This window comes from Haliaeetus albicilla, chromosome W (assembly GCF_947461875.1).
Source record: "Haliaeetus albicilla chromosome W, bHalAlb1.1, whole genome shotgun sequence".
NCBI classification, from domain to species: Eukaryota; Metazoa; Chordata; class Aves; order Accipitriformes; family Accipitridae; genus Haliaeetus; species Haliaeetus albicilla.
In genome coordinates, this window is record NC_091515.1 from 43,760,928 (window position 1) to 43,783,920 (window position 22,993).

At 46.8% G+C, this 22,993-nt stretch overlaps 2 protein-coding genes across 2 annotated transcripts in view; one reads left to right on the forward strand and one right to left on the reverse strand.

Annotated features, from left to right (window-relative positions):
• Positions 1-22,993, reverse strand: part of LOC138683547 (E3 ubiquitin-protein ligase RNF38-like) — a 93,436-nt gene that overhangs the window by 27,241 nt on the left and 43,202 nt on the right. The gene's annotated exons all lie outside the window — the stretch shown is intronic.
• On the forward strand, positions 6,961-18,239 carry LOC138683615 (uncharacterized). Its single transcript, XM_069775600.1, has 5 exons — positions 6,961-6,966; positions 7,294-7,416; positions 10,320-10,477; positions 14,486-14,753; positions 16,869-18,239. The coding sequence occupies exons 1-5, from the start codon at positions 6,961-6,963 to the stop codon at positions 18,033-18,035; spliced, it is 1,722 nt and encodes a 573-aa protein (XP_069631701.1). The 3' UTR covers positions 18,036-18,239.

Consider the following 22,993-nt stretch of genomic DNA (forward strand, 5'->3'; position numbering starts at 1 on the left):
TGAAAGTTTTTAAATATTAAACTTCACTGCTCCACTTCCAAACTCAATCAAGCTTTATCAAGAAATGAAGAAGCGTAGACGACCCAGTTGTACTCTCTCTTACCCAAAGCATATTGTTCTTCTTAGAAAACACAAAACACATTATGGTCAATATGCATAATGACTGCAAAGATGGTAAGGAGATATAGTTTATGATCAAATTCCAATAGCGAAAGTGCAGTCACAACCTCATTTACTGTGTTCATGACCCCAAATTGATCTTTACACCAAGATGATACAGTTCAAAATTAATCTGATCTAAATACCATTTTTCCTCAAATGATCCCCTGAAATAAATAATAAATGTGCAGGTACAACATAACATAGTATTCTATAACACATGTAGGAGGTACTTTTGGAAATATTAAAACACAGTTCATCAGTTTATATAATAGCCAAGAATAAATAAAGATTATAACAGCTTTAATGTATGTTAAAGGTAATGCATAAAGATTTTTGAGCAACTTTCTGTGATGTGTGTTATGCAGGAGATCAGGGTATATTTTAAATGTCCTTGTCGTGGTTTAACCCCAGCCAGCAACTAAGCACCACGCAGCCGCTCACTCACTCCCCCCCACCCAGTGGGATGGGGGAGAAAATCGGGAAAAAGAAGTAAAACTCGTGGGTTGAGATAAGAACAGTTTAATAGAACAGAAAAGAAGAAACTAATAATGATAATGATAACACTAATAAAATGACCACAGTAGTAATAAAAGGATTGAAATGTACAAATGATGCGCAGGGCAATTGCTCACCACCCCGCAACTGACACCCAGCCAGTCCCCGAGCCGCGATTCCCTGCCCCCCACTTCCCAGTTCCTAAACTAGATGGGACGTCACATGGTATGGAATACACTGTTGGCCACTTTGGGTCAGGTGCCCTGGCTGGGCATGAGAAGCTGAAAAATCCTTGACTGTAGTCTAAACACTACTGAGCAACAACTGAAAACATCAGTGTTATCAACATTCTTCTCATACTGAACTCAAAACATAGCACTGTACCAGCTACTAGGAAGACAGTTAACTACATCCCAGCTGAAACCAGGACAGTCCTTCAGGCTTTCAAATCTATTGCCTTAATCCAGTTGTTCAATACTGAAGAAACAATGTATTCTACACTCAATATTACAATAAGAGGGCATGTCAACCAAGTCTCCACTTCATGTTGTTATATTCTGAAATAATTTTCAGTTTCATTATTTTAAGTAGAGCTAGAATGTGCAATGATCTCTGGTACTAAAAATAAGTGACCATTACAATTGTAGAAAGTCTTTTCAGAAGTTTAGTGAAAAGTTTTCATTTTATAGACTGACTTTTCCAGACCGTGTCACAGAGACAAAGAGAGACAAAGGGAGAGAAGGGGTGGGGAGCAAGGGAGAAAGCAAAAGAAAGATAGTTAGGACAAAAGAGAGAGAAGCAGACAGAAAAAGAAAGTGCAAGAGGGACATAAAGAGAACAAGAGAGGGGAAAGAGACAGGAAGAGAGAGAAAAAAAAGAAAGGGTTGAGGAGAGACAAAAGCATGAACATGAGAGTAAGTGAGTGAGAAAGAAGATAGGAAGAAAGAGAAATAGAAGGATAAAGGAAAAAGAGAGCAGAAAGGAAGAGAAAAAGTGAGGGAGAAACAGCAAGAGAGAATGAGAGTGAGAAAGCGCAATCGAGAGGATGACACAAGAAGTGTGAGAGAAAGTGAGCACGCACAAAAGTGCGAGAGAGTGGAAGACAGAGGAGAAGAGAGAGTCAAAAAGAGAGCCAAAGGCAGAATGAGAGAGAGAAAAAGCATCAGCAAAGAGACAGGGACAGAGAGAGGGGTGGAGACAGGCAGGAGACAGACACAGGGAGGCATGTGTGTGCGAATGGGGGGGGGGGAGAGAGAGAGAAGTGCAGACAGGGGAAAAGACGCACATGCAGACAGATGCAGAGGAGGCCAGACAGACACACGCACACAAAGATGCAGAGGAAGAGAGCTGCATGCGCACATAGATGCAAAGGAAGAGAGATGCACAGGTGCACAAACACAGAGTGACAGAGAGAGACACATACAAACAGGCACATACATAGACACAGAGACATACAGAGAACCATGCACACACACAGAGGAAGAGAGAGACACACGTGCATGCAGATGCAGAGAGACACGGGGGGGAAGACACCTGTGCACACAGATGAGGAGAGGTGTGCGTGAACACCAACACAGAGAAAGAGAGACCAGAGGCACTTGCACACAGGTGTGAAGAGAGAGAGATGTAGAAAGACAGATGCAGAGATGCGCACACGCACACATGCAGGGAAAGACACGTGTGCACAAAGATGGGGGGGAGAGAGAGAGAGACATGAGTGCACACGGATGTAGGCAAAGAAAGACAAATAGATAAGCACACGCACAGACGTAGTGGAAGAGAGGCAGAGGGATGCACACAGATGCAGAGAGATGTGCCTGCACACAGACAAGGAGGAAGAGATGCACACACAAACACATGTGCACAGAGGCAGAGGAAGAGTGACTGAGAGATGCTCACGCAGACAAACGTGGAGGAAAATAGATGCAGGCATGCACAGACAGAGAGACAGAGACAGGCAGAGAGACAGAGGCACACGTGCACATTTGTAAAGGAAGAAAGACAGAGGCATGAGCAAAGGTGCAGAGGAAGAAAGAGACAGAAAAAGAGAGGCGTGCACGCACAGACAGATGGGTGCACATATAGATGCAGAGGAGGAGCGACAGAGATGCAAGTGCAATTGCAGAGGAAGAGACAGACGCAGAGACACATGCACTTCAGATGCAGAGCAAGAAAGAGGCATGTGCACACAGACACAGAAGAGAGACGGGCATGCAAGCAGGAGGGGAGAGAGAGATGCACATGCACAGAGACGTGCGTGCACAGTCACAAAGGAGGAGAGACAGGCGTGTGTGAACAGAGATGCAGAGGATGAGACAGACACGCAGGCATATAGATGCAGAGAAAGAGATAAAGACATACAGAGATGCATGCGCACATGCAGGGAGAGACAGAGATGCATACACACTCAGGCGCAGAATGAGAGAGAGAGAGATGCACACACAGACACAGGCGAAGAGAGTCAGAGATGCACACACAGGAGCAGAGACAGAGAGATGCGCACACGCACAGATGCAGAGGAAGAGAGAGAGAGAGACAGAGACATGGGCGTGCATCGACATAGACGGGCGCACACAGATGCAGAGAGAAACAGTGAGACATGCACACAGATGCAGAGCAAAATAGACAGACAGGTGTGCACACACAAAGACGTGGAGAGATGTGTGCGCATTCAGACGCAGAGAGACTTGTGCACACAGATGCTGAGGAAGAGAGATGTGCATGCACAGAGATGTGTACACATAGATGCAAAGGAGGAGAGACAGAAAGATGCGCGCACATACACAGACTGGAACACACAGAGCGAAACAGGGAGGTGTGCACACAGGTGCAGAGGAATAGAGACAGAAGCTCATGCACACAGGCGTAGAGAGACATGCACATGTTCAGACGCAGAGAAAGACAGAGAGAGAAACAGAGAGGCATGCACATGCACAGACATAGCAGAAAAGAGACACAGACACCTGCATATACATAGATACAGAGAGAAGCGACTGCACACAGAGGAGGAAGAGAGAAACACACAGGCACAGAGGCAGAGGAGAGAAAGAGATTCATGTGCACAGACACACATGCAGACTCAGACACAGAGAGAGAGATGAGCACACACACAGACACAGAGGAAGAGAGACAGAGAAGTGTGCACGCAGATGCCAAGGAACAGAGACACAGGCATGCACACAAATGCAGAGCGAGACAGAGACACACACACACACAGATGCAGAGGAAGAGAGACAAAGATGCAGGCACAGAGAGAGGGAGGGAGGGAGAGAGAAGGGGGGAACAACATGCTGGAACTCCAAAATGAAGTGGAGTCAAAGGCAGCCAAGTGGTATGCTACAATTGACATTGACAATGCATTTTTCTCAATTCCTTTGGCAGCAGAGTGCAGGCCACGGTTTGCTTTCACATGGAGAGGTGTCCAATACACCTGGAATCGACTGCCCCAGGGGTAGAAGCACAGTCCTACCATTTGCCATGGACTAATCCAGACTGCATTGGAACAGGGTGATGCCCTTGAACATCTACAATACAGTGATGACATGATTGTGTAGGGCAACAAAGCAGAAAAAGTGTTTTGGAAAGGGAAAAAGAATAAGCCAGATTCTTCTGAAAGCTGGTTTCACCATAAAAAGAAGCAAGGTCAATGAACATGCACAGAAGATCCAGTTCTTGCAAGTAAAATGGCAGGATGTATGTCATCATGTCCCTATGGATGTGGTCAACAAGATAGCAACTATGTCTCCACCAGCTAACAAGAAAGAAACACAAGCTTTCCTAGGCCTTGTGGGGTTCTGGAGAATGCATATTCCAGGTTATAGTCAGCTTGCAAGCCCTCTCTATTTAGTGACCCAAAAAAACTATTTTGAGTGGGGCCCTGAGCTACAACAAGCCTTTGAGCAGATCAAACAGGAAATAGCTCGTGCAGTAGCTCTTGGGCCTGTCCAGACAGGACCAGCTGTGAAAAATGTGCTCTACACTGCAGCCAGGGAGCATGGTCTCACCTGGAGCCTCTTGCAGAAAACACCAGGAGAAACCTGAGGTCAACCTCCAGGGTTTTGGAGCCAGGGGTATTGAGGATCAGAAGCCCACTACACCCCGACTGAAAAACAGATACTAGCAGCATATGAGGGGTTTCAAGCTGCTTCAGAAGTTGTTGGTACAAAAGCATATCTCCTCTTGGCACCACAATTGCCTGTGCTATGCTGGATGTTCAAAGGAAACATCCCCTCTTACACATCATGCAACCAGCGCTACATGGAGTAAGTGGATAGCATTGGTCACGCAACAGTCTCGAATGGGGAACCCCAACTGCCCAGGAATGCTGGAGGAGACTGGCCAGAAGGCGATGATTTTGAAGCATTGCCTGAGGAGGTGACTAGTACCCAGGAGGCACCACCATATAATGAGTTATCAGAAGACGAAAGGCATTATGCTTTGTTTACTGATGAATCCTGTTGTGTTGTAAGCAACCATTGGAAGTGGAAAGCTGCTGTGTGGACTCCCACAAAAAAGTTGTTGAAGGTGTCGAAGGAGAAGGCGAGTTTGCAGAAGTGAAAACCATCTACCTGGCCCTAGAGATTGCTGAATAAGAAAAGTGGCCAGTACTCTATCTCTGTACTGATTCATGGATGGTGGAAAATGCCCTATGGGGGTGGCTACAGCAGTGGAAGAAGATCAACTGGCAGAGCAGAGGTAAACCCATCTGGGCTGCTGCACTGTGGCAGGGCATTGCTGCCCGGGTAGAAAACATGGCCCTAAAGGTATGTCATGAAGATGCTCACATGCCCAAGAACTGTGCCACTGAAGAACATCAAAACAATGAACAGGTAGACAAGGCTGCCAAAATTGAAGTAGCTCAGGTGGACCTGGACTTGGAGCATAAGGGCGAGTTGTTTGTAGCTCAATGGGCCCACGAAACATCAGGACATCTAGGGAGATGAGAAAGACATTGAGGTGCTGGAGCGTGTCTAAAGAAGAGCAATGAAGCTGGTGAAGGGTCTAGAGAACAAGTCTTATGAGGAGCAGCTGAGGGAACTGGGGTTGTTTAGTCTGGATGTGATGGGTTGACCCTGGCTGGACGCCAGGTGCCCACCAAAGCCGTTCTATCACTCCCCCTCCTCAGCTGGACAGGGGAGAGAAAAATATAACAAAAAACTTGCGGGTCGACATAAGGACAGGAGAGATCATTCACTAGTTACCGTCACGGGCAAAACAGACTCAGCTTAGGGAAAATTAGCTCAATTTATTACAAATCAGCCAGAGTAAGGTAAATGAGAAATAAAACGAAATCTCAGAACACCTTCCCTCCACCCCTCCCTTCTTCCCGGGCACAACTTCACTCCCGGATTTCTCCACCAAGCCCCCCCAGCGGCACAAGGGGGACAGGGATGGGGTTTATGGTCATCACATGTTATTTTCTGCCGCTTCACCTCCTCAGGGCGAGGGCTCATCACACTCTTCCCCTGCTCCAGCGTGGGGTCCCACCCACGGGAGACAGTCCTCCACAAACATTCTCCAATGTGGGCCATTCCCACGGGCTGCAGTTCTTCACGAACTGCTCCAGCATGGGTCCTTTCCACGGTGTGCAGTCCTTCAGGCACAGACTGCTCCAGCGTGGGTCCCCCACGGGGTCACAAGTCCTGCCAGAAACCCTGCTCCGTGGGCTCCTCTCTCCACAGATCCGCAGGTCCTGCCAAGAACCTGCTCCAGCGCAGGGTTCCCACGGGGTCACAGCCTCCTTCGGGAACCCACCTGCTCCGGCGTGGGGTCCTCCACGGGCTGCAGGTGGATATCTGCCCCACCGTGGACCTCCCTGGACTGCAGGGGGACAGCCTGCCTCACCAGGGTCTTCACCACGGGCTGCAGGGGAATCTTCGCTCCGGCGCCTGGAGCATCTCCTCCCCCTCCTTCTTCACTGACCTTGGTGTCCGCAGGCTTGTTTCTCTTACATGTTCTCACTCCTCTCTCCGGTGGCTATTTTCTCCCCATCCCAACTTTTTTCCTTCTTAGAAATGTTATCACAGAGGCGTTACCACTATCACTGATTGGCTCGGCCTTGGCCAGCGGCGGGTCCATCTTAGAGCCGGCTGGTATGGGCTCGCTCTCTCTCGAACACAGGGGAAGCTTCCAGCAGCTTCTTACAGGAGCCACCCCTGTGAAGAACTGCAGCCCATGGGAAGGGCCCACATTGGAGAAGTTTGTGGAGGACTGTCTCCCGTGGGTGGGACCCCACGCTGGAGCAGGGGAAGAGTGTGATGAGTCCTCCCCCTGAGGAGGTGAAGCAGCAGAAAATAACGTGTGATGACCGTAAACCCCATCCCTGTCCCCCTGTGCCGCTGGGGGGGCTTGGTGGAGAAATCCGGGAGTGAAGTTGTGCCCGGGAAGAAGGGAGGGGTGGAGGGAAGGTGTTCTGAGATTTCGTTTTATTTCTCATTACCTTACTCTGGTTGATTTGTAATAAATTGAGCTAATTTTCCCCAAATTGAGTCTGTTTTGCCCGTGACGGTAACTAGTGAATGATCTCTCCTGTCCTTATGTCGACCCGCAAGCTTTTTGTTATATTTTTCTCTCCCCTGTCCAGCTGAGGAGGGGGAGTGATAGAACGGCTTTGGTGGGCACCTGGCGTCCAACCAGGGTCAACCCATCACAGCAACATACAGATGGGCTCGTGATCGAGGGGTGGACCTGACCATGAAGTCCACCATGCAGGTCACCCATGAACGTGAAACATGTGCCGAAATCAAGCGAGCCACAAGAGTAAAGTGTCCCTGGAATAGAGGGCAGTGGCTAGGTTTTCGATATGAGGAGGCCTGGCAAATTGACTATATTGGACCACTGCCATGAACACATCAAGGCAAGTGCTACATACTCACAATGGTGGAAGCAACTACTGGTTGGCTAGAAACATACCCTGTAACCCATGCCACTGCCTGAAACACCATCTTAGCTCTTGACAGGCAAATTCTGTGGTGACATAGTACCCCAGAAAGAATTGAATCAGACAATGGGACTCATTTCCAAAATAACCTCAAGAACTACTGGGCCAATGTCCTGGTTTCAGTGGGGATAGAGTTAATTGTCTTCCTAGGAGCTGGTATAGTGCTATGTTTTGGCTTTAGTATGAGAAGAATGTTGATAACACACTGATGTTATCAGTTGTTGCTAAGTAATGTTTAGTCTAAAGTCAAGGATTTTTCAGCTTCTCCTGCCCAGCCAGCAAGAAGGCTGGAGGGGCACAAGAAGTTGGGAGGGGACACAGCCAGTGGCCAAAGGGTTATTCCATACCATTGTGGCAGTACCCCCCCCCATCCTGCCAGCAGGAAACAAAACTTCTGCAGGCAGGGAGAAGGGAGAAGGGGAAGGAAACCCTGGAGGCCGCAGGTTGAAATTTGAACTGGCCAAGCGAGATGCGCCAGGTACACCGAGGTGACCCTCCTGGCCAATAGGGATTAAATGACCACAGGTCAGATTCGACAGGGGTATAAATGGGGTCCTGCCGGAGGACATGTTGGCAGTCCTCCTCAGAGCAGCAGGTCTGCAGTCGGAGACTCCCCCTTGGGTCGGGGCACTGCCCGAGGTAACTCCTCGAGGGAGAGAGCCCTCAGCTTTTAGGTGAGTGATACACGCATTTTGAGCCATCACTTTAAATCTTGGGGATTCTTAAGTTGGCCGTGTAGTATTAATTCTCTTTACATCACTGAGCCTGTGGTTTTATAAAATGTTACTGGACTTCTAACTAACTTTTGCTGAAGAATAAATCTGAGTTTTAACACCCGTTGGATTTGGTTAGTCGTGCATCCGTAACAACCATGTAACGTCATGTCTAGTATATAAACTGGGGGGAGTGGAGCTGGGGGGAATCACCGCTTGGGGAATAACTGGGCATCGGTCATCGGGTGGTGAGCAATTGCATTGTGCATCACTTGTATATTCCAATCCTTTTATTATTGTTATCATCATCATTATTAGTTTCTTCTTTTCTGTTCTATTAAACTGTTCTTATCTCAACCCACGAGTTTTACTTTTTTTTTCCAGTTCTCTTCCCCATCCCACTGGGTGGGGGGGAAGTGAGTGAGTGGCTGCGTGGTGCTTAGTTGCTGGCTGGGGTTAAACCATGACAAAGGGTTAAACCATGACAAAGGATTAAACCCTCCAGATACTTCACACACAGGGAGGGAAGGCCAGAGATGACTAGTGCAACAATCATCCTTATTGACCAAGGAAGAGTTCTCCAATATTTGGGAACCTGCTTCCTTACCAAGTCACAATTGGATTACAGCTCCTTTGTAACACCTCAGCATTACTGAGAGCTCATGACTGAACTAGAAAATCTAGTCACAGAACTCAACTTCTCCAGGCAGCCTCCTACCTCCAGTTGCTGGCTGGGGGTTAAACCACGACAGCCAAGAAACATGGCATTGAGTGGGTGTATCACATCCCCTATCACCCAAAAGTGTCTGGAAAGACTGAACAATATAATGGACTGTTAAAGACTATGCTGAGAGCGTTGGGCCTGGAAGCACTGGGATATAAAATTAGCACAAGCCACTTGTCTGGTTAATACCAGAGGATCTGCTAACGATCCTGCTCCTGCCCAAAGTAAGTCCCTACATACTGTGGGAGGAAATAAGGTCCCTATAGCGCACGTATGGAAGTGGCTGGGCAAAGCAGTGTAGATTGCTCCTCCTATGGGAAAAGGCAAACCCATTCGTGGGATTGTCTTTGCTCAAGGACCTGTGTGTACTTGGTGGGCAATGAGGAAGGATGGGGAGACCCAGTGTGTCCCTCAAGGAGATTTAACCTTGGGGGAAAAATAATCTGTGATGCGAGTTGTATGTTGTAGGAAGTAATGTAGCAGGAACTACCTGAACCGACGAAGAGTGAGCTTCGCAAGTAACCTGACAAGTGCATCAATGACCCAAACCAAGCTGGTGTTTGCGCCCAACAATTGATCATGCTGCTTCTCCTGTCCTGAGCACTCACCTTGACAGATGAGCCCAAGTCATAGCCTGTTCTTATGAACATTTTGGTGAGTGGTGGAGGCCCATGGAATGGGGTAATAATATCTATCTGTTAAGGGAGATGAGACAAGGGGAGTCAAAAGAATCTCAGTAGACATAATAAAGGGGGGTGAAAGATGATGTTTAGTGCTTACATTGTTGAAATTAGCTGAGGTAGAGACAGTCCTTGATAAGAAGAGCTGGTCCCAAGAACCAGCCAATGAGGTAAAGACAGTCCTTGATAAGAAGCAGGAGCAGGCCCCAAGAGCCAGCTAAGACTGGTCTTGCGGCTTGGGTGAATACCAAGAAATCACTGAGCCTGCGCAAGGAAAAAGGTTACTAGCGGTGATGAAGAGGAGTCATCTATCTTCATCTCTGCGACCACCAGACGACCACCATAAAGAGGCCCTGCGCAGGCGCAGTTGGGAGGGGACTATGGAAATGACCTCTCGGAGCAAATTTTAATATGAAGCGGGGATAGGTCATGCATATGTATAGGCGTATTGTGAATATGTAATACCTGACTGTATAAACTTGAGGCGAACTGCCGAGTCAGGCGCGCACGACTTTGGTGGGACTACCCCCCGTGCCGCCCAGCGCTGAATGAACATACCTACTTTACAATCTCACTGATTGTGGAGTCTGTTTTCCCCACGTCAGTTTGGCGAGCCAGGCAGGAGACTCTCTGCTCGGCTGTGGGACCGACTGCGGAGCGGACGCCCCTCGGCGCGCCCCGAGCACTTTCCTCGGAGGAGCCTCCGCTGCCAGCTGCTCACTGCGGGAGCAGACAACAACCTCCTGAAGCCGCGGACCAAACGGTATGTTCTACAAGGGGAGCCTGTAAAAGTACGGGCCGGGGCAGCTGGTAAATCGCACAGAGACGTCTGGCGTGCAGCATAGTCCCTGTAAGGGAGGAGGGTACCCTGTATGGGGATTTGCTGACCGATAGAGCGGCCGCTAGCGATCTTGGGGGTAGATCGAGCAAATCCGGGGTGACTGCTGCATCCCAGTATTGGGAGCCAGGACGGACCTGTCGATGACTGGTATATAAGAGGCAGGAGAAGGGTAAGCGCACCCCCTCACAATTGCGCTTGGTTTATGGGGTAAGTGGACCCCCTCCCAATTGCGCTTGGTTTATTTTTTGCAGCTGCTGAAGGTTGTCAACTGGATCAATGCTTGTATGATGTGAATGTTTGGAAATTTATGTTAAAGATTTTGTGTGGGTGTGTGGAAATGATATGTTGAAATTTATAGGTGTATGTATGTTTGTTAATGTGTGAATGTCTTTACGTATTAATAGGGGTGATTTCTTGCTTTGTATGTGGGCTTACAACTGGACTATATAATAATTAGCGTCCGGCTTGGGTTTTGTTGAAGTGTAAATCTTGTGGGAGAAGCTGGTACTGTACATCTAGCAGACAGAAACCAGACTGCCTTGAGTGTTTTCTCCAAATTCCACACTTTTATGATTGGGAAAGAGGTCACTAAGAATCCAAAATACTGAGATTGGTGTGTAAAGGAAAATTTAATTCCAGAACTTTGGGACGTGTGGGAGGAAAACTGGGGAAGACTGTAAAAGAAGTGTAAGAAACAATTTGCATGGAAGCTTATTAAAAGGAGAAGCTAAGATCAAACTTAAGAATCATTAGGAGGAGTCATAAAATGGGAAACAATCAAGGAGGAATATTGAGGAAAAGTCCTCTGGGTTGTGTAATTGCCCGCTGGAAAGATATTGTTGGGACCGGAGGTACGGAAAGTAAAAAGAACCTTATTAAATATTACAATCAATGGTGGCCGTTGTATAAGTTAGAAAGTGATGCTAAGTGGCCACTTAATGGATCACTAGATTATAATACTCTATTACAACTAATGATGTTTTTAAGGAGAGAAGGAAAATGGGATGAGGTTTCGTATGCAGACATGTTTTTCACCCTCCGAAACCATCCGGAGTGGCAAAGGGACTGTGGAATGGTACCCCCACAGGACCCCATGGTGCTTGCACTTGAGCAAGAGAACAACAAGGAGCTTAGAGGTAAACTGAGGCGGTGTTGTTCGGCATGTAATATTGGACAAAGATGTACAAAGACAAATAAAATTCATCAGGTACCAGAACAAGATCTAACTGATTTGTTTAAGCCTCCCCCTCGACCACAGGAACAGGATGCAGACTCGGATAGAACTCCAACCCCCCCGAGCAGTCCTGTATCCTCCCGTACTAGGAAGAAAATTGCCTCAACGGCTTTACAAGTACCTCTCTGAGAGACGGTGGGGCCAGAGGGTGGGACGATGCTAATCAAAGTACCCTTTTCTACTGCTGACCTAGGGGAATGGAAAAAGGTTGCAAAAGATTATAGGAGTGATCCGATAACTGTAGCTAAGCATTTTCAACTTATTGTGAAACAGCATAACCCTGATTGGAAGGATATACAGTTATTATTGGAATATATGACTGAGACAGAGAAACAGCTGATTTTAAAAACAGCAGGGAACCTTGCTGAAGATCATTATAAGATTACAGGAGGGGACATTAAGGAATATTTCCCTCTCCAAGACCCAAAGTGGGATGCTAATAGATCTGCACATATGGAAAGACTGCAGGGGTATCAGGAGTGGATTATAAAAGGAATGGAGAGGGCAATCCCCAAAACTATAAATTGGTCAGCTTTATATGCAGTTAAACAGAGTCCTTCTGAGTCTCCATCCGAATTCCTGGATCGACTGAGGGATGCAATGCGCTGCAACACACCGCTGGATCCTGGGTCAGAGGTAGGAATACAACAATTAGTCTCCCTGGGTTTGGGTCAATCTACAGGGGATATAAGGCGCAAACTTCAGAAATTACGCCCTACAGAAAGTAGGAATTTAGAAATATTGTTGGACGAAGCATGGAGGGTATTTAGTAACAGAGAAGAAGGATATAGGCAAGGGCAAAGGAAATTAATGGCTGTTATTCAGGAAGAAAGAGGAAGAGGGCCTAGACGAGACTTGTCCCGACTGGGCAAGGATCAATGTGCTTTGTGTAAGAAATTCGGTCATTGGAAAAGGGAATGCCCAAGGAACAAGGAGGATGAGAGGGCTCAAACAGGAAGAACAGTAGCCCATGTGAAGGGAGACTGACGGGAACCTGGGGAATCTACCCTAGCGGATCCACTGGTTATAATTAAGCTAGGGAAAACACAACAAGAGGTAGAATTCTTGGTAGATACAGGAGCAACATACTCGGTTTTGAATCAGGCTTTGATGCCCCTGGGAAACGATTATGTCATGGTGAAAGGAGCAACTGGCCAAAGTGAAAAGGCATATTTTTGTAAACCTTTAGAATATAAATTAGGAAAACAGTGGGGCATTCATAAATTTTTATATATGCCCAACTCCCCAAAGCCACTTCTGGGAAGGGACTTGTTGGAACAATTGGGAGCAAAATTGTATTCAAAAAGGGAGAAATTACTCTGGAGGTAAAAGATCAGCAATATATTCAAATATTGAGCCTAACCTTAACCAGTCTCCCCTTAGAAGGAAATATTAACGAGGACATCTTAAACCAAGTGTACCCAGGGGTATGGGCTACCGATGCACCTGGAAGGGCAAAAAGTGCTCCACCTGTTGAAGTTAGGATCAAGGAAGGCCAAAAGCCGGTAAGGATTAAACAATATCCCCTAAAGAAGGAAGACAGAAGGAATCCGGCCGGTGATAGAAAAATTTTTGCAGTTGGGATTATTAAAAGAGTGTGAGTCTGAATTCAATACCCCTATATTACCTGTTCAGAAGCCCGATGGGTCATATCGGGTGGTCCAAGACTTACAGGCGGTGAATAAGATAACTGAAGATCTTTACCCAGTAGTGGCGAACCCATATACCCTGTTAACCGTATTAACACCTGAATTGACTTGGTTTACTGTTTTAGATTTGAAGGATGCTTTCTTTTGCCTCCCTCTCCATGAAGCCAGCCAAAAATTATTTGCATTTGAATGGGAAAACCCCAAGAGTGGTCGAAAGACCCAGCTCACTTGGACGGTGTTGCCACAAGGATTTAAGAATAGTCCTACCATTTTTGGCAATCAGCTTCCGAAAGACTTAGAATCCTGGGAAACCCCGTCTGAGGAGGGGAAGCTGTTGCAGTATGTGGATGATATCCTGATCGCCACTAAAACAGAGAAAGATTGTATGACATGGACGGTGAGTCTGTTGAATTTCCTGGGACTCCAGGGGTACCGGGTATCCAAGAAAAAGGCACAGGTAATGCAACGCAAAGTGAATTATTTGGGCTATGAAATTAGTGCGGGACAAAGAACTTTGGGACAGGCCCGTAAAGAGGCAATATGCCAAACTCGTAGACCTCAGACAGTAAAAGAGTTACAGACTTTTCTGGGAATGACAGGGTGGTGCCGATTGTGGATCTATAATTATGGATTGCTCGTTAAACCACTGTATGCATTGACAGCCACTGAGCAGAAACACCTTGAGTGGAACAAGGAGACCGAACGAGCCTTTGAGCTACTGAAAAAGGCTTTGATGTCGGCCCCGGCCTTAGGACTCCCAGATGTGAGCAAGCCGTTTCTTCTTTACTCCCACGAGAAGCAGGGCATTGCCCTGGGAATATTAGCACAAAACCTGGGCCCATATTGATGGGCAGTTGCCTACCTCTCTAAGCAGTTAGACACGACTGCAAAAGGTTGGCCTGGATGCCTGCGGGCAGTTGCGGCCGTGATACTGAATATACAGGAAGCCCGAAAGTTTACTCTGGGCCAGAAAATGACTGTTCTGGTGTCTCACACAGTATCAGCAGTCCTGGAAGCAAAAGGTGGACACTGGCTCTCTCCACAAAGATTCCTGAGATATCAAGCTATATTGGTAGAGCAGGATGACGTGGAGATTATAGTCACTGACATTGTCAACCCAGCTTCTTTTCTCAGCGGGAACACAGGAGAACCAGTACATCACGACTGTTTGGAAACCATCGAAGCAACATATGCCAGTCGCCCAGACCTGAAAGACAGCCCCATGGAAAACGGAGAAACCTGGTTCACAGACGGAAGCAGTTATGTCCTAAATGGTAATCGACATGCGGGATATGCCGTCACCACCAGCCAAGAGGTAATAGAATCAGGGGCTTTGCCCATGAACACCTCCGCACAGAAGGCAGAAATAATTGCTCTAACCCGCGCCCTGGAATTGGCCCAGGGCGAAGTTGTGAACATTTATACAGACTCAAAATATGCCTTTGGAGTTGTACACGCACATGGAGCAATTTGGAAGGAGAGAGGACTAGTGAGTTCTCAAGGGAAAAATATCAAACACGCAGAAGAAATTCTGAAGTTACTGGAAGCTGTCCAGCTCCCTAAGAAAGTAGCAATTATGCATATTAAGGCACACCAGAAAGTGAGCTCAAATTTGGAAAAAGGGAATGAGCTGGCGGACAGAGAGGCAAAACAAGTGGCCAAAACAAAGGTAAAAACAGAAGGGGCCTTAATTCCTGATAGGCAGATTTCCCTAGAAGGTAAGCCAGAATACACTAAGGAAGACCAAAAGCTCATTACAGATTTAGAAGGGTCATATAATGAAGAGGGGTGGGCTCATACCCCAGAGGGAAAGCTAATCATTCCCTCTTGCTTATTATGGCATTTGATATGGGAGGAACATAGGAAAAGACATTGGGGAACAGAAGCTCTGTATAATCATTTGATAAGAGAAATTGTGGCTAGAAATTTATACACCACGGTGAGAGAGGTGACACAACAGTGTGATCTTTGCCTCCAGACTAATCCTAAGAATACCCCCAAGCTGGAAATGGGCCAGATTGGAAAAGGCAATGGGCCTGGACAACAATGGCAAATTGATTTTACAGAACTTCCAAGAAAAGGGGGGTATCGATATTTACTAGTATTAACTGATACCTTTTCAGGTTGGCCAGAAGCATTCCCAACAAGAACGGCTAAAGCTCGGGAGGTAACTAAAATACTGGTACAAGAGATAATACCACGTTTTGGGGTTCCAGCAACCATATCCTCTGACAGAGGACCACATTTTGTCTCAAAAATAGTACAACAAATTAGCCGCCACTTGGGTATAGATTGGCAGCTTCATACTCCATATCACCCCCAGTCGAGTGGTCAAGTGGAAAAAATGAACCACTTAATCAAACAGCAAATTGTGAAATTAGGACAAGAAGCAAATCTGACATGGCCTCAGTCTCTCCCTTTAGCCCTTCTGCGTATACGAATGTCCTGGGTTCAGCTGGGATAGAGTTAATTTTTTTACAGGAACCTGGGAGGTGGGGGGCATAGCCGGGGCAGCTGACCTGAACTGGCCAAGGAGCTATTCCATACCATGTGACATCATGCTCAGTATATAAATGGGGAGCGGGCCGGGGGGTGGGGGCTTCTTTTCGGTGGGGGAAGTGGCAGAGCGTCGGGTCCCGGGTGGTGAGCAGTTGCACTGTGCATCACTCTTTTTGTATACTTTTTCATTAGTACCGTTGTTGTTGTTGCAATTTCTTTGTGTTGTTCCAGTAAACTGCCTTTATCTCAACCCTCGAGGTTCCAGGTTTGTTTTTTTCCTCTCCTCCGTCTTCCCCCCATCCCACCGGAGGGGGGCGGGAGGAGTGAGCGAGCGGCCGCGTGGTCCTTTGTTACCGGCTGGGCTGAAACCACGACAACGAACAAGACCAAGGGCGAAAGAAGGACTGAGCCCCTTTGAAATTCTGTATGGACAACCCTATGGGATACAGAGAGGGGTGTCTGTACAAGCGGGGGATGAAATTATGACTTCTTACATGGTGGCATTAGGTAAGCAACTTAATAAAATCAGGAAGCATGTGGTAGGGACTCGAGGGAGAGGTTTGGATGGGCCTGTGCATAATATACAACCAGGGGATTATGTGTATATAAAGTCTCTTACAGAAAAAACTCTGGAGCCGCAGTGGGAAGGACCCTTTCAAGTACTACTTACCTCCTTCACCGCGATTAAGATCAAGGAACAGAACGCCTGGATCCATCACACTAGGGTGAAGAAGGCACCCAAAGGACAATGGACTTCACAGGAAAAAGGACCTTTGAAGCTCAAATTTGTGAGACATTGATTGTTATGTTTCTGAGTTGGACCTTGTCCAAGGGGCAGGCTTGGGATCGAAATACTTATTTAAATATGACAGAGAGTATCTCGAAAGTACTAAATTTATCAGATTGTTGGGTATGTAATCCCTTTCCTCAGGGGAACATGGAGCTCCCCTTTTTAGGAATCCCAACCACAAATTGGACATCTCTTATTGAAGATGGGCCAGACAGGAATGGATCATGCCCTCATGGAAAGGGAAATACCCAGCAGGGACCCAACTTTGATCTGGAGGTGCCCAACCCTAAAGAGATCTTAATTACTGGCCGTTGCTTAAATATTACTGATAATATTTGGGGAGACATGGATAATTGTAGCCTTGTGGAAAATCTGGGAACTTTTGATAAAGGAAAATTAGAACGCCTTGGACTAAACTTAAGTATCAGTTTCTATTATATCCGGAAACCAAAGGGGGGGCCAGGAAAGAAGGGGCAAGAACAAGACAGAAGGGAGACACATCTCGGTCCAAGATGCAACACAGGGCCCGGATACTGGTGGCTCTGTGGGGATGGCAGGGCCAGAAAGAGTTTACCCCAGAACTGGAAGGGACACTGTGTTCGAGGGTACCTTGCACCTCAGACCAGTATATTCGAGGGAGCTTCGCCTCCCCGAGGGTTTTTGAGAACACCTTGGCTCCGTGTAAAACGGGCTGAAAACCCACTAGTTATTCGAGGTACTGGGTACCATAGTTTTGTCCGATGGTTAATTCCCTCTTTAGGGGTAAGCGAGTTGGAGAAAGCTATCGTGAATATATCTGCTACATTAGAGATTATAGAATGTGCTACAACTGATGCAATTCGAGGGCTGCAACTGGAAATACAATCCCTAAGTAAAGTAGTACTCCAAAATAGAATGGGATTGGACATGCTTTTAGCAAAAGAAGGGGGCTTATGTGTAGTTATAAACCAAACTTGCTGTACCTATATCAATCAAAACCAACGAATTGAAACAGATCTTGAGGAGATATGGGAAAAGACTAAAATACTACATGAAGTTTCCCAAGATGACACTTCTTGGGGCTTGACAGGCATATTAGAAAAACTAACCTCCTGGTTGCCAAATTTAACATGGTTAAAGCATTTGTTTGTCACTATAATAATCATCATTCTCTTGTCTGTGGTCCTTTGCATAGTGGTTCGATGTGGCCTTTTGTGCTGTAAGAGTACAGGAGACTCTTACAGTGAATGGAAAAAGAATCAGTTACGACGAAAACTGGAGACCAACAAATACTTTGAGAGGATGCTAGATAGGGAAATAATGTATTAGAAGTACTAGGATTAAATATAGTAAAAGAATTTACTATTTTCTAGAAAAGGGGGGACTGAGACAAGGGGAGTCAAAAGAATCTCAGTAGACATAATAAAGGGGGGTGAAAGATGATGTTTAGTGCTTACATTGTTGAAATTAGCTGAGGTAGAGACAGTCCTTGATAAGAAGAGCTGGTCCCAAGAACCAGCCAATGAGGTAAAGACAGTCCTTAATAAGAAGCAGGAGCAGGCCCCAAGAGCCAGCTAAGACTGGTCTTGCGGCTTGGGTGAATACCAAGAAATCACTGAGCCTGCGCAAGGAAAAAGGTTACTAGCGGTGACGAAGAGGAGTCATCTATCTTCATCTCTGCGACCACCAGACGACCACCATAAAGAGGCCCTGCGCAGGCGCAGTTGGGAGGGGACTATGGAAATGACCTCTTGGAGCAAATTTTAATATGAAGCGGGGATAGGTCATGCATATGTATAGGCGTATTGTGAATATGTAATACCTGACTGTATAAACTTGAGGCGAACTGCCGAGTCGGGCGCGCACGACTTTGGTGGGACTACCCCCCGTGCTGCCCAGCGCTGAATGAACATACCTACTTTACAATCTCACTGATTGTGGAGTCTGTTTTCCGCACGTCAGAGAAGGGATAGTAGTTAATGAGAATGTATAAATCTGTGTTGGATGAAAAGATGGTTTAATTATGTCGTATAAGTTACAAGTGTTGGCAGGACGGGGTTTCAGGAATGTGAAACATACAATGGGGTGATCAGAAGATATGTTAATGTTTCAAATTATGTGGAATGAGCATGATGCAAATGGGATGGAATAAGCAGTGGAGATTGTACTGGGTCTGGCTGGGATGGAGTTAACTTTCCCCATAGCAGCCCTCATAGTGCTGTGCTTTGTATTTGTAGCTAGAATGACGTTGATAACATACCAATGTTTTGGCTACTGCTGAGCAGCGCTCGCACAACATCAAGGCTGTCTCTCCAACCCCCCCCAATGGCTGGAGGTGGGCAAGAGGTTGGGAGGCAACATAGCTGGGACAGGTGACCCAAAGGGATATTCCATACGCTATGATGTCATGCTCAGCAATAAAAGTTAATAGAAAGGTAGAGGAGGGGGCATTTGTTATTAAGGTGTTTGTCTTCCAAAGCAACCGCTACACATACTGAGGCCCTACTTCCCAGGAAGTGGCTGGACAGCACCTGCTGATGGGATGTATAGAATAATTTTTTTTTGCTTTGCTTCCGTGCATGGCCTTTGCTTTGTTTCATTCAACTGCCTTTATTTCGACCCATGAGTTTTTAATCTTATTTTCTCCCCCTGTCCTGCTGAGGAGGGGGGAGTGAGAGCAGCTTGGTGGGCACCTGGTGGCCAGCCAATGTCAACCTACCACACATTGCACACAGATGCAGAGGAAGACAGACGCATGTACACACAGACATGGAGAGACATGCGCACACACAGATGCTGAGGAAGAGAGACCGAGAGATGCATGCACACACAAAGATGCACAGGTGGAGAGACAGAGGGACATGTGTGAAGAGAGATGCAGAGGAAGAGCAGCAGAGACGTGCGCACACACAGACGCAGAGACGCTTCTGCACACAGATGCAGATGAAGAGATGTGCACACACTAAGAGTTGTGTGTACACAGACACAGAGACAGAGACAGGCAGAAAGAAACAGTCACGTGTGCAGAGTAAGAGAGACAGAGAGGCAGAGGCAGGCACACGCACACAGATGCAGAGGAGGAGACAGAGATGTGTGCGCACATACACAGACTAGAGCACCCCCAGACACAGAAACACAGAGGCACACACACAGACGCAGAGGAAGAGAGACAGACAGATGCACAGCACACATGTGGAAAGATATGTGCGCAGAGAGAGAGGCAGAGATGTGAGCGCACAGATGCAGGAGGAAGAGAGGCATGCACACACAGATGCAGAGAGATGTACACGCACACAGATGCAGAGACAGACACGCATACACACAAAAGCAGAGGAAGAGAGAGACAGTTACGTGCACACAGAGGAACGGAGACATGCACACACACAGAGGAGCAAAGTGAGACAGAGAGAGGCAGACAGACCGACACAAATGCATGCACTCACAGATGCAGAGGAAGACCATCTGGGAGACGCTCATGCAGGTAGATGCAGAGACGTGCACAGATGCAGAGGAAGAAAGATGCAAGCACACACAGATGCAGAGTGATACAGACATACTTGCACACAGACATAGAAAGACAAGCCTACACAAAGACGTGGAGAAATACAGATGCATTCACAGAGCCACAGAGACATACACAGAGGCAGAGGAGAGATCCATGTGCACAGAGATACACGCAGACAGACACACAGAGAGACAGAGCAAGACAGAGGCGCGCACACACACAGATGCAGAGAGAGAGAGAGATAGAGGCGTGTGCACACAGATGCAGTGTTGTGGTTTAACCCTGGTAGGCAGCTAAGCACCACACAGCCACTCACTCACTCCCCCCACAGTGGAATAGGGGAGAGAATCAGAAGGGTAAAAGTGTGAAAATTCATGGGTTGAGATAAAGACAGTTTAATAAGAAAAAAAGAGAAAAAACCAATAAAGAAAAACAAAACCCAGAAAACCAAGTGATGCAAAAAACCCACAACTGCTCACCACCAGCCAACTGATGCCTGTCCCGTCCCTGAGAAATGGCAGCCCCGGCAAACTTCCCCCTCCCTGCCTAGTTTTTATTGCTGAGCATGACATCATATGGTATGGAATATCCCTTTAGTCAGTTGGAGTCAGCCTACTCGCTGGCAGGGCAGTGTGAGAAGCAAAAAAGGCCTTGACACTGTGCAAGCACTGTTCAGTAATGTTAAGAAATACTAGTTATTTAGCTTAGCTTAAGTAAGTAAGTTTTTAATAGAATGAATTGCTCAGAGTCAAATCATTTAGCATTAGGACGCAGGGGTTATAGCATAATGTTGTGCGATTTGGTAGACTGTTTGTTTAGCATTACTTACTTAGCATGAGTAGCTAGATTTGCTGAAGCCTTAGGCCCCAAGCTGTGAACTTTCACCTAGATATGCTGAACTTTTACCTAGTTAAGCAAAAGAGGGCCTTCAGAGCCAGCGCAAACCAGAAGATAAGGAGGCTACAACTGTCAGCAGAAGCTGCATCTCGACAAGATAAGAACAGTTAATGGCCTGCCTGGAGGCAGAGAAGGAATCCAATAAGGTGTTAAAAGATCCCAGAACAGAAATTGCTGTTGGACCAAAAGGTGCATGAAGAGTGTGTGAGGGGTGGGTGCGTAGATTGTAAGGGCATAATTGCCCCGGGTTTTCTTTGTTCGGGGTCCCTCTTCGGAGGCACCCAGCTCAAGCTGTTCCTACTGCTGTACCACTCAATTAAATTATTTTTTTATATAATCTGGCACCTGAGACTCTTCTGCAGGAAACCTAGGGTACAAACTGTGGGGATAATACCAGATGCCTGGACTGTGCGAATTACCTTAACAAGTAATAACTAAAACATGGGTGTGTTATCAACACTGTTTTCAGCACAAATCCAAAACATAGCCCCATACCAGCTACTGTGAAGAAAATTAACTCTATCCCAGCTAAAACCAATACATTCTCCACAGATATCATTCCCTTAGTCTATGGACTACCACTGTAAAATGTCCATAGAATGTCTATTCAGTTCATTTATTCCATGACTTTGGGCTCCATATGTTATGGTGGTCACTCAGGACAGGAGAGGTGGTGTGTTGTGTGGAGTTATTGGGCACCAAAGCCAGCTCAGGTCAGGTCACTGCTGCACTTGCACTGCTTCTTGTGAGGCACATCCTCTATTGGTCTGGGTGGTTCCTGCTATAGTACTTCCTATAACATGCAACTCAAATCATGGGTTACAACAATTTAAAGGTATTTCCATTACAATCTCCACCCCTGGTCCCTTTGGACAAAGTTATAGGGTCTAACATTGCAATGAACTCCTCCCTTTGCTCCTAGCCTGGCTAGCGGCAAGGGGTTCCTGTTATAATACCTTTGACATATGGAAGCCACAGCAGTGGCAACATACAGCATCATATAACACTGGCATCATACAGCAATGGCACCATACAACTCAAATCATGGGTTATTTTCACCCAGGATTAAACCTCCTTGAGGTACACATTGGACTTCCCCATCCTTCTGCATTACCACCAAGTACACCCAGGTCCTTGAGCAAAAGCAATCCCACAAATGGGTTTGCCTTTTCTGGAAGAAGGAATAACCCAGACTGTCTTTCCCAGCCAGTTCCTTATGTGTACTATGGGGACTTTATCTCCTTCCACAGTACATAGGGGTTTTGATTGGGCATGGCCAGGTCAACTGGCACATCCTCTAGTGTTAACTAGCCAAGTGGATTCTGCTAAATTTGTATCCCAATGCTTGAATGTCCCAGCACCCATTGCTCTCAGTGTAGTTTTTAACAGTCCATTGTATCGTTCAATTTTCCCGGAGGCTGGTGCATGATAGGGGATGTCATATACCCATTCAATGCCATGCTCTTTGTCCCAGGTGTCTATGAGGTTGTTGATCACCTCCACCACAGCTAATTCCCTCAGATACTGGATACATCCCTCAATGGTGGTCCACTTGCCTCAGTAATTTACAAGATCTTCCTTGAAGGGATACCTTTCCTTCACACTTGACAGAAGGCACCTCCAGAGGCTAAGGACTGTTGCCCCTTTTCCAATCCCTTTGTCAATGGCGTTATGCCTAGCAAGGGATACCAGCTGCTGGGCTTCCTTACCCTCTAATTCCTGACTATTGGCCCCAATATCCCAGCATCAGAGCAATCAGTGGATAATTTGCTCGTGTGGTTGACAGCTGAAATCTTTTTGCATATCTCGCAGCTCACTCAGGGACAGGGTGGTTTCTGACTCATTTATGCTTTCAGTCTCTTCCCTCTCCTGTTCTTGTGACTGC

What these genes read in the sequence shown, in the direction of transcription:
- LOC138683615 (XM_069775600.1), top strand. An exon ending in AAATCAAGCGAGCCACAAGA is followed by an intron (nt 7,417 to 10,319) that starts GTAAAGTGTCCC and finishes TCCCCACGTCAG; the next exon opens with TTTGGCGAGCCAGGCAGGAG. An exon ending in CTGAAGCCGCGGACCAAACG is followed by an intron (nt 10,478 to 14,485) that starts GTATGTTCTACA and finishes CTCTCCACAAAG; the next exon opens with ATTCCTGAGATATCAAGCTA.